The sequence below is a fragment of the Watersipora subatra genome, chromosome 3, assembly GCF_963576615.1.
Source record: "Watersipora subatra chromosome 3, tzWatSuba1.1, whole genome shotgun sequence".
NCBI lineage: Eukaryota > Metazoa > Bryozoa > Gymnolaemata > Cheilostomatida > Watersiporidae > Watersipora > Watersipora subatra.
In genome coordinates this window covers 15,742,710-15,755,573 of record NC_088710.1, presented here as the reverse complement: position 1 = coordinate 15,755,573, position 12,864 = coordinate 15,742,710, and the positions used below count along the sequence as shown (strand labels likewise).

At 36.1% G+C, this 12,864-nt stretch overlaps 1 protein-coding gene across 2 annotated transcripts in view; it reads right to left on the bottom strand.

Annotated features, from left to right (window-relative positions):
* LOC137391068 (ATP-citrate synthase-like) overlaps positions 1-12,864 on the bottom strand; it is a 58,885-nt gene that overhangs the window by 22,183 nt on the left and 23,838 nt on the right. For both annotated transcript variants that reach the window (XM_068077414.1, XM_068077415.1), the window contains 5 exons: positions 10,444-10,664; positions 8,368-8,564; positions 6,762-6,843; positions 1,578-1,688; positions 894-1,021 (listed from right to left, as the gene is read on the bottom strand). In XM_068077414.1, coding sequence (XP_067933515.1) covers positions 894-1,021; positions 1,578-1,688; positions 6,762-6,843; positions 8,368-8,564; positions 10,444-10,664 — 739 coding nt within the window. The remainder of the gene's footprint in view (positions 1-893; positions 1,022-1,577; positions 1,689-6,761; positions 6,844-8,367; positions 8,565-10,443; positions 10,665-12,864) is intronic.

Genomic DNA, 12,864 nt, shown 5'->3' with positions numbered 1-12,864 from the left:
TTAATATCTACCTTATGAAATTTTCTACCTACAAAATGACAGCAGCAACGAATTAATTTCGTAAGTAGCTGTATATAGTTCCAGACAAAAGCTGCCACAAACCATACCAACTTCTCTAACCAACATACAAAAATATAAATATATGTCAGTCACTCTGAACACAACATTCCCTTTGTCATTATCGATGCTAATCAATACGAGTCTGTTTGTATTCTCTCGGTTCAAAATGTTTTTGTGAGATCTAGTGTGAATAGCAACAGAAATGTAACAGTGGAGATGGAATCCTAAACCCCCCCTACAAAGATCATTACTGATTGCTTTAAAACCTAAACGAACCACATTCTTTTTGCTATTACAATCGAATATAAATATTATTGATGATGGACTGATGAGTATTATGACCGTGTGGGTTTTAAAACACACACCTGGAGCATTCCTCATAGGGACCTTAGTCAACACGTTGGAATCCAGAGAGAAAAAGACCATAGGAAAGAACAAGCGCATGATGTCGAGACAGTGCTGACAGGAAAAAGACAATGAAGGAGAGCGATATTTTTGCTAGACACAACATTGCACATCCCTCCTAAATCTGTTCAAAGATAACAAAGCTTCGCATTTTCAAATTTAAATACCTGGATGAACAACAGAATGATTCAGAGAGTCCTAATGATTTAGGCAAGTAATGCCGGGTACTGATAATGCAATCGACTATACTCAGCCGGTAACTCATCCATCATCACAGATACAGCTAAATAAACGTTTTTAGCAAAGAATGTTGCAAAAAATTGGCAATGCGTTGCCAAGCTGCCAGACAAGTGCTTCAACAGCTAAATTCTATAAATTAATCGTAAAAATCTCATGCAAGGTTACAAAACAGCTAGGCTGTCACTTACTTTATCATCTGGCCAAGGTCATTAAAACTCGCTGGCACATAGGCTCCGGCTGCCTTCAATGCTACATTCTTCGCCGTCGCTGTTTCACTGTCCGCGTTCGCCGATGCACCAGCATGACCAAATTGCACCTGGCAAACAAAACAAATAAAATTTAAACATGGGAGAGGAGACAGAATGAGAACTAGAGTTCAATTATTGTATAATCGTCCAGGCACGAGTGTGAGAGAATAAGGTAACTCCTCAACACCTGTATGGAGTTGACAGTCAACATCCATGTTTCGTGTATGAGTAGAAAAACCTCTCTAGCAATTCACACAACTTTACAAAGTAAATGATGACAGATGAAGAAATGATCGCATCGGTAATCGGCTTTGTTAAAGGATAATTCGACAGAGTGCGTAAAACTGACAAACTGTTCGAGAAGCGCTTCTAGAATATTCTAAAACAATGAAAATGAATTCAATTTTAATAGAAAAAGATGACCAGCCTTTGAGCAATCTTACTAGCGTGTTAAAAAGATGGAAAAACACCGAGTCACTTTTACCAACAGGTTTTATTAGTTTCACAAGCGAGACAAAGGAGACTCCTCATATTTCTGATGTGTTTATGATGGCCAAGAGGCTGCTCTTGCATCATAAAGCTAAAAAGCATAGGTGATACGGTGTATGCAATACAAACACTCACGTCTGAGTTGAACATTTTAGCACAGGTGCCAATACACCAACAGATAATTTTTTTGCTGATCCGGCCATCTTTGATGGCTTTGCAAATCTCGTACTCCTCTCTGCCGCCAACCTACAAAAGCAGATGAAATACCAGACATATACCTAGTAATACCGACACAGTTAAAAGGTAAAACATAGTTAGTATAGATGATATGTTCAGTGATGAAAATAAGTAGTGGTGGGGAGATATGAGAATTTGTGGTGAGAAATGGCTAATACCTGCTTTGGTTGAGTACGCTCTGATAAAATTTATGCTATGAAAACACCAACATTTTTGGCGCTTTAATTAGATCAAAGGCTATACCACTGAGTAACCTGGTGTTTGATGTTTTTATTGATTACCGTGAAACCTAGCTATGGGTAGTCATTCCATTAATATGAGGCAGTGAAAGTTCATCACGTGAAAACGGTTTAGATAAAACTGCAAACATTAACGAGGAATAAATTTTATCAGGATAATAGAGCTAGAGGGAAATATACAACGCAAGAGATTGTTGAAATATCTAAACCAAGCCATCAATTATCTAAATAATAGAGACCCCAAAACTTTCCAAAGTCCAACTTTTATCAAAACTCTAAACCTTTTTCTAATGGTTACCACTACTTTTATCTGGATGCAAAAAATCCCTGAATCTGACACAAATTAATTAGCAAAATTGAGAGCCAAGTCCTATCACAACTTTTAACTGAATGCAAAAAATCCCTGAATCTGAGACAAATTAATTAGCAGAATTGAGAGCCAAGCCTTAGTTGTCTGGATAACAAAAACTAATAGAAACATGTACATTTGTTTTTTGTGATTACAGCACTATATGGAAAACTGCGGATGCCGACTTGTGTAGGTAAAAACAATATATCGACTATTCCATGTACGACATGGAAGATATGAAGAGATGACAACAGCTAGTAAAAATCACTTGATATACTATGGAAAGTATCAAATGAAGTCAACATATACGATATATCATAACAATCACACAATTATTTATTCGACATAAACTTGATTAATATTAAGGTAAGTATTCCAGGGAAGAACAGATTTCTACGGTGTTGACCTGATAATTCAAACCCGAGACATGTTAAGAAACAAACTTAGGTATTACATCAGGATGTGAGAACTAACAACAAAATAGAGATGGCTTGATATAGCAGTGCCTCAGTAAGCTATTGCAACAGTGCATGACAGTTCTAAATTTACGGATGAATCAACTTAATGTACTGAAGACAATGAGTCTCGTATTAAGAAACGTTAAGAGAGATTTATTGATTCTTTGATGAGATGACAACCCGCTGACAACAACAACAGAAGATCCGTCAAATGGCCATCACCTATATCGCAAACAGGAAGAATAAAGGCTTGACAACTTCAGACAGGTGATTTTTAACAACTCTATGTTGGTTGTCTTTGATAGACAATGTTAGTTATCCAGCGTATTAATTATATTAAATCTAGATCTAGAATGTATGTGGAATACACAATAAACTGTGGTCAATGCTTTTTGAATCACAATTCTGACTTTTAGGACCAAAATGGCTTTAGCTAACCATTCTTTTAATGTGATTTATAGGTAGGCTATGATAGGCCTATGGTTGGATCACGATAGGTCTATGGTTGATCTACGACAACGCTATATCAGGGTTATGATAGCTCTATGGTTGAGCTACGATGAGTCTTTCGTAAGGCTGTGTTTGGTCTAAAAGCGCTGATGACCATTTCATCTAACAATCCAACACAATCCTCAGACTATAAGCTTTCCGTAAGCATACCAATGTCTTTGTAACAATATTAACAAGTGTCCAAGATAGTCTGGTAGCTTGAATGAAGTGGCGTATATAGATTATGTTGGTAGAAAGTTTACTAACAAATGTATATTATTGCCGACTTCCTTTACATAAAACTATGTTTTTTTTCCTAAACGAATAGTAAGTCGATTGTTTTGACAACAAAACCACATAAATGTAACAGGTTGCATGCATTCAAGCGTTTTCTGCAAGCTGTACATTTATTGATGGATGTATCTTTAGCTTCTTTTATGCCAAGTTTTACACCTGTTTGGGACCAATGCAACAAAACTGCTCCAGGGCTAAAAGAGCAAACTTGGTTTATAAAAATGACAGTTATAGCGTAAAACAAACTTGATGTTAGGCTTATGAACTGTTATTCGATGATTTCTTTTATCGTTAAATCATTGCAAAAAAAGCAAACTACCAACTTTCTGAGCCTTGCTCAATATTACCATCGTGATACGGTTTATAAGAATTGTGGGAGCTCGAGTATGAGTGGCGTGCTTGCGATCACAGCTGCGGGAGAGTTTCAATGTCTATGGCTATTTACACAAAATGTCCCTGTATCTTTGCTCAACAAGAGCACATATTTTATTCCTAAAAGCTCATGAGACGAAGATTCTATTAGTGTACACAACTAGTAGTGTCTTTTAACATAATCTATAGGAAGTTTGATGTCGGTGAACTGGGCCTAAAGCAACCAGCACATTTGTGCTTAGAAAATATTTTTTGTCATTTCCTAAAAAGAATGAATTTTCGCACATCTTCTACTTCCTTCATTACTGAACATTCCACTAACACAAAATTTCATTTGTCAAAACACCCACTCTTACAGTATTCCGTAAAACACTAATTGCTTATTAAGACGTATAATTATACACAATTACTTATTTAAGACTTGACGACAAAACCACTATTGTTTTAGCGTAACAAAACGATAACTGCTACTTTGGTTAATAAAAAGAGTAAACGCAGTACGTAGAAATATATTGAAGATTTTAAAAATTAAATATTTGAATCCTTGTATATACAGAATACATATATTAACAAGTGGGTATGTATGCACAATATATATTAAACATTGCATGTATGCACAATATATATCAAATGCTGTATCTAAAGGCCTTCACATATTGAAAAGGTTTGCTGTGAAGTGCGTAAACGTGTTGAACCTCGTGCAGAGAGGTGTTCAGACATAAGTATATATGCTAATTTATTCACTTCACCATCGTTACCTTGAATTCCACAAATAACTGAATGCGTATTATTAGATTAGAGAATGTTTCCATTCACTTTGTTTTCATTCAGCGATCAGACAATGTTATGACATCACAATGACTAACCAATCAGGTGATAGTAACAGCTTTGTAAAAATGTAATGCTAAAATAACCTCAATTGTAATGCCACAACCTAATCCATTCTTTTGCTGTGAAGCACTTCATTGTGCAGCAAGACTGAGAGAATTACAGTGACGAGTTGTCCGGAGTTCAGGAGTTCAAATTTCGAAAATCGTTTAAAAAATCATTGGCTGCTTTTTTTAGTCAAAGTTATAGGATGCCACGAGCATATCTATATAAAAAATAAATTACGAAGAAAATTGCATGTAGTATATTACACTGACACGAATACAGTACATTACACTGACACGAATACAGTGTATTACACTGACACGAATACAGTATATAACAATGACACGAATACAGTATATAACACTGACACGAATACAGTATATTACACTGACACGAATACAGTATATTACACTGACACGAATACAGTATATTACACTGACACGAATACAGTATATTACACTGACACAAACACAGTATATTACACTGACACGAATACAGTATATTACACTGACACGAATACAGTATATTACGCTGACACGAATACAGTATATTACGCTGACACGAATACAGTGTTTAGCTGTGATGCGGATACAGTTTATTACACTGACATGAATACAGTATATTACACTGACACGAATACAGTATATTACAGTGACAGGAATACAGTATATTCCACTGACACGAATACAGTATATTACAGTGACAGGAATACAGTATATTACAGTGACAGGAATACAGTATATTCCACTGACACGAATACAGTATATTACAGTGACAGGAATACAGTATATTACAGTGACAGGAATACAGTATATTACACTGACACGAATACAGTATATTACAGTGACAAGAATACAGTATATTACAGTGACACGAATACAGTGTTTAGCTGTGACACGGATACAGTTTATTACAGCGATACAAATACAAAATACGTATACCCTCAATGTATATGCTGCTCAGATCTTGGTTGTTTTGTTAATACTAACAGAATTTTTTCCACATAAAAATGTTTACAACTTTGTTTTGACACTTTTGAGATGAAAACCGAAATGATCGATAATCATTGGCATCGTTACAAATTTTTAGTTTTGATCTCATCTCAAATCAGGTATGGTGGGCGGCCAGGGCCTTAGTTATCCACAAACCGACCACAACAAATATGCCCACGGTACATGTGTACTTATGAAGTCCTTTTATCAGCCACGATACTCAGAAACAGTGCAGAGCAAAAACTGTAAAATGCTGCTGACAAAGTGTCATCATGCCGAGTTCTAACTATTCTTAGCACCGTGTCCCTGCTACCATACTTCAGCTCTATGAACAGCCATTTCACACGGTATTGTAATGCTCAGCAACTAGCTTTGCAATAACAAATGAATATCGAAGACAGGCATGACCCACGGTCAATGTTATAGAGTGAATCATTAAACCTTAGAGAAATGTTCAGCAATTCCAATGCATAAACAACCAGATTTCATACATAAATCTTTACCCAGAACACACTTAACAGGGGCCTCTAACTTTAATTGAAATTTGTAATATTTTCTGTGGTGGCGATGAGAGGGTTTATGATTCATTGCAAAACCGCTTGCATTTAAATTCACCAAGGATTAAATCAATTACGTACGTCATAGAGTGAACAGAAAACCTGTTTGATTAAATAAACCTTCACACAACATATCTATACTTTAACACCCATTTCATGAACGAGCACCTTCCATTTATTAAGGCAAAATCATTGCCTATGTTTCTTATACTAACCAATCAAAGGTGAGGACAACTCCCCATTTATGTTGACTATTCCAATAACAATATCTACAATTCGCAATGACGTGATAGGATTTTAGGCAAGCAAATTTTACCTGCATGCCAAAAAAAACTAGCATACATTTGCAAAATGCATAAAACGTGGTTAGGTTACATTTGTCATAAAAGAAGTGCCTGCAATTAGCATATATATTTGGGGCAGATCACACGAATTCTTTTCCTCCTACTCGACACTTACCTCGCCCAGTACCACAATTATATGTACATTTGTTTCAGCTTGATAGCGTAGAATATGGTCCATAAAAGTAGAGCCAGGATATCTAAAACATTAAAGCAAAGCAATTAATGATAAATACTGGAATGAGCATGTTTTAAGATACATTGCGAGTCTAACAGGTGTTTCTGGTTCTACATCTGTTTCAACGTTACCAAATATTTTAAAATTGAAGGCCATAAAAATTTCAGCAAAACATGACTATTTAAATGCCTGTGCATTACAAAGTTTCAACATTGAAAACGAATCTTGCTAGCGAGGCTTATGTATCAGCAGACAGTAAGAGGAAGCAAGTATCAACTCAATAACTCAACCACTAGATCAATCGAAATCATCCATATCAGAGTATCCCCAGCTTGTGATGCCAATCCTATTTAAGATCAATAAACTAGACAATTGATAAAAAATAAAATAACAAATTATGTATGAAATCCAAAACCACCAGTGGCAATAGACCCGCAGACTGACAAGTGAACGTAACTCCGAAAACCTTAACTGGTCAAAATTCAACAGGTAACAGCATTTAACCTTTGACAGCATATGACAGGTATCATTAGACAAATAGATAATGGACACAGGCAGAGTTGAGTGACCAAGACTAGGAATTTTGATTGGCAGACTAAAATTCTTTTTTACAAATGTGTAAAACAAACTGCATCGTAGAAAGATAAAAGTGCAAGTCATGCAAGCAGTATGCTTGCTCTAGTTCCAAAGTAAACAGACATGAGTGAGACTAACAAAACTGTAGGCAAACATGAAATGCTATCTCTGCAAGCCAAACAGTGTCGCATGTTGGAATGCAGGAAGCAGACAGCCAAAGTCAATATTAGTAATAGTAAGTGAGTATGAATTAGACACCTACTATGATCTACAAGAAAAATGCTAGTTTGTCATTTCTCTTTAGGTCAAATGCTGAGATGTGAAAAACCAAGTTTACATATGTACTACGAAAATAGCCTCTGCCAATCACGGCTGCATGCTGGCACGGGTCATTCCAATACATTTACCACCTTTACCACCATAATTTAACTATGTCAACAAAATTGACGAATTGGTTTTGAAATTCCTACAAATAATACACCATTTACAAATGCAACCTTTCTGGAAACATCACTTAATTTATGATGTATGAATGCATAACTTTTCAGTGGTATTAATAACCATCAACCAAATAATGTTTTCATTACACGCCAAAAGAAAAAACAATGAAAAGACAAAACTCATGAATTATTGAGTAAGTTGAACAGATGTGTTTAAAAGTTGGTAATCTAATGGTGTTACGGAGGAGTCGGAATAGTGAATTGAAAGTTGTAGTAACATTACATTACAAGCCAAAAGGAAAATGAGAAGACAGAATTCAATAATTATTGAGTGAGTTGAACAAATGTGTTTTAATATCTAATAGTATTGCAGAGTCGGGATATAAATTGAAGGTTTTAGTAACATAAATTTCATCAACTGAAACATATGATGGTGTATGTAGCATGTTGGAGTCACGGAATAGAAAACGACGTTAGAACGTTAATGTTTATTACAAAACGTGTTCATTACACTTGACTACGCATCCCACCTGTCTCCGCCGATAGCCACACCTTCAAACACGCCATCAGCATTATGGGCTATGATGTTGTTGAGCTCATTGGACATCCCTCCTGACCTTGACACATAAGCTACACAGCCGGAACGATAGAGCTTCGAGGAGAGAATGTTATCCATCATGCCTCCCGTGTTGCCTATCTTGAGACAGCCTGGCTTTATTCCTCCAACCTACGCACACATCACATCATAGTCACGTTTCTAACACAAGCAGTTGTTTGCTCATGCACTCCATAATGTATAAGCCGCTCCTGTCATTAAACGGCCAGCACATGACCGGGTGAATACTAAAAAAATAGAATGGACATCAACAGTGGATGTCAAGCAATCGCAGCCAATCCATCATGGACGCTATTAGAGTGCAGATATTAGCATTGCAAAGCAAAACAACAACTGCCTTAAGAGATACTTTACGATTTTTTATTTCACTTTAAATGTTTGTACCAAAGTATCAAACATTTCACCAGATTCCACAATGATTAAATAGACCAGCCAGGTGCTGTAGTTCAACCAGTTATCTGGTTGCCTACCAACAACATTGACTGGTCATATATCTCGCGGGAGTGAAACTTCGGTGCACAAAGATTTCTAACAAAGAATGGAAAAATTACATTGCGCGAATCATTTCTTCTCAAAACCACAAATTAACACTTAACAGCTTTAGGAAAGCTGCCATTTTTTTGATGATTTTGAAACACCCGACTTTTACCTTTTTATCTATACGACTTAAAATATCCTATACACTCCGGAAACCAAGAATCTTTGAGTTTTTAGATTGTAAGAATCTTACCGAGAAAGCTATAGATTATTGTCATGAGAAAAGTATTTCTATTGTACAATGTAAAAGTCGCGACGATCTAGTGGTTTAACAACAAGTAAGCATATACGACCAATAGGAAGACATGATTAGTGTGAATATACAACTTAATTGGTCAAATACACTCCCACCATTGCCACGTTAAAACCTTCCATAGCAAAAGACCTGACTTTTGCAAAAAAGGTGGTAGTTGATGCACAAGCTTCCCTAAACATAATGAACATGATCATTGCTATAGAGAATATATGTTATCTTATGGACATAGAGGGTGAGACAACTACCGATGCTACAGAATCAGCATATGCTGTCGGTTGTTTGCACCAACAACCAAGGATAAAAAACAAAAATACGTGTTTTAACTAATGTTGGTAACAGATAAAAATCTAGCCCAAGTAGTCTGAGCTGTATTTACAGCTATAGCAAGTGAGATCACATGTTAATTGACAAAGCGACTTGTCAGATCTTTTACTGATACATGATTAGTTTCAAAATACTATTTACGCATGTCCTGTGGGTTGGGTTTTATACCAATTTAGTTGCATAGAGGTACTAAGGCTAGCTTCTGTGATACATTCATTGAAAAAGTTTGAGCTTTACCAGCTGGGCGATGAAACATTAATGCTATGATGCAATTCCAAGAGGCTTATCACAACTTGCCCTATGTTCCTAACGGATAAAGATTGTGAAATATTGAGCGCTATCTATAATCAAAATTTATAAGAATTCTCAAAATTTATGATTTTACAAACACATTATCTTTGACTTCACTCTTTCCCACTGGTACCTTCTCTACACCAATTGTAAAACGGCTTCTCCTACTAGCTAAAAAATAGACAGCGGTACCAAATGGCCGTGGCTGAAGCGTGCCACCAATATGGAGTTATCAGTACATATTTTTCTTTAACAAAACAGTTGATGGCATTGCCTTCTATACTGCCATTCAGCCAAATACAAAAACTTCAAACACTTTCTTACTCACTCGTAAGATATCATTTAAACTATCAAAAAGTCAACAATATTGTCTGGTTTTGTTTTTAGGATATGTGCTATCGTAATAGGTAAGTCTATAACATGACCCACAGTAACATCTCTATGGTTTAGTACAAAGGAACTAAAAAGATAACACGAAGCAAAAATGCAGAGCAGACTATAAAAGCAGCATATTTACAATTAAATATAGTTTTAGACCCAAACAATGTTATGATATGAGAGAGACCTTGCTATGTAGCATACCGTGGCAGGGCCAATTATGGTAACACCACGCTTATTAGCGGCGCGGATTATCTCCCTTGTCTTATTTTCAGGAATGCCCTCGGCTATGATGGCGATGCATCGAATTTGGGGAAACTCGAGTGCCTCCATTGTGCTCTCATAGGCAGATCGGAGTGACGCAAAGTTCACCAGCACGCTAGCCTCTGGATGTTTGCTCATTGCATCACTCATCTTTTTGTAGACTGCAGTAAATGTGAAAGCCGCCGCGTAAAGGTCATGTTAACACAAGCCACAGATAAGTAAAGCGGCTCGCAAAAACTGACAAGAACTAGCAAGGTGAAAAACTAGCACATCAATGTACACCTGTAAATATAGATACATACTTCTATGATTATACATTAGTAGAGGTGTACATACATTCCTGGAGACCAACTGAGGCCTACTCAAAACATATTTGAAAAATGCTGGTTGCTCAAACTCAACTTTCCCAATTAGAGGAAGCGAGATCGATGTCAACTACCAGGTGTGTTTGATGGAGAACAGCCAAGATCTTGAAGCAGTTTTCAAGCTCACAGATCTCATTTTTTACCATAAATGAACTGAGTTCTTGAATCACCCGGTGTCAGATAGAGTAACAGCGCTAAAAATACATTTCTTTCCTCACCTCTGAAGAATATATTGCTACGAGGTGAAAAGGCCATTGTTTTTGTGCACTCACTCTTCTAGATACCATGTAATAAAAGAACCTTATGACACGTGACAGCTGAGTGTCGCAACATTTGAGAAGATCTTATGAGTTGAAACAAAACTAAAGTTAGACTTGCCTCAAGTGACCCGCCTTTTGTGTAAAGATACATTAAAGTGCCGCCCAACCAACTATTTTAGTAACAGCTTACGTACTCCGCTCATATAAGCCTAGATAATAAAAATTGAAAAATAACACATTTTTTGTATATGTACTAGCAAAAAATCAGAGATGTTACTAGGAGTATTTTTTGTAACATTTGAACTTCTTCATTAAAAAACATTTACAAGACTGCTCTGTTATCATTTTACTGAGTTTGAAAATATCGCAATAGTGACTAATGACAGCAAAAGACTTACACATGTCACAGCAAATGCAATAGTCCTGCAAAGTTAAAAATACTAAAAATTATACTTGAAATTATAATACATTTTTACTACATAATAACAAAAATGAGTGTGTCAAGTATAGAGCAGCCATGTTTGAATCAGTGTTTAGAGTTTTGCGATAATAATGTCCTCATAAAACACGTTTTATGAGGACATTGAGCAGAGATAGAAGGGCTGACCATTAGTTCACACATGCATGAGGACATAACTCTCATTTTGTCGGCTCCTCAACCATTTCACAAACACATGGACTTTGCTACTGACACCTTTGAAATAACTGATTTTTTAAATCGTATTGACTTCAGATGCGCTCATTTTTATGATGGCTGCGATTTTTCCTAGCATGTTTTTTGTTTTCGTCACAATTATCTTTAATAATAATGCAATGTATGTAAATTTGTTTGATTGGAGGTTGGACAGTTAATGTTTGACAATTAATAATTAATAAAAGAAAAAAAACATACTACTGTTTTCTCTTAAATTAATAGAAGAGAACTGATTTTTAAAATCGTACTTTTGAACATAAAAGCCACCTTTTACTTGTTTGTAATAGACAAATTTTTGTTATACTATGCACAAAAACTAAGATGAAGTCATCCGTTTAAGCAGTGGTGCCAGTAATAAATGCGGGCATACCTGAAGCTATGGCTGTGTCCTATGACTATGTTAGCAAAATAAAAAACTGTTTTGATTGACTGAAGGAATGGTTTGTAGTTTTACATTTATTTTTAAAAATAGCATTTATGGCAGAAGGTAGAAAACTCTAAACGCTACTGAGGAATAAGGACAGAATGCAAGCTCATTCAAATGAGATAATATATGATAGGTATAGCCAACTAAAGAGATCGGTGAATGCACAAGCGCAATCCATGTTGTTAGCGGCAGCAGCTACCGATTATTCAGCAAATCTGACACGCTTGATATTTTAGCTTGGTGGTTTCATCTCATCATTTAGAAGTTCATCCCTTCACTTAGGAAATTATAATATACCCTGTAAGAACTTGCGATTGCTTGAATGAGCTAAACCTAGTCACTAGAGATAAAAGATGCCAAAGCACAGCGGCAAGACAAACTCAATGTACAGTCATACCTAGACATGCGAGTCATACCTAGACATGCGAGTCATACCTAGACATGCGAGTCATACCTAGACATACGAGTCATACCTAGACATACGAGTCATACCTAGACATACGAGTCATACCTAGACATACGAGTCATACCTAGACATACGAGTTATACCTAGACATACGAGTCATACCTAGACATACGAGTCATACCTAGACATACGAGTCATACGAGCCATAC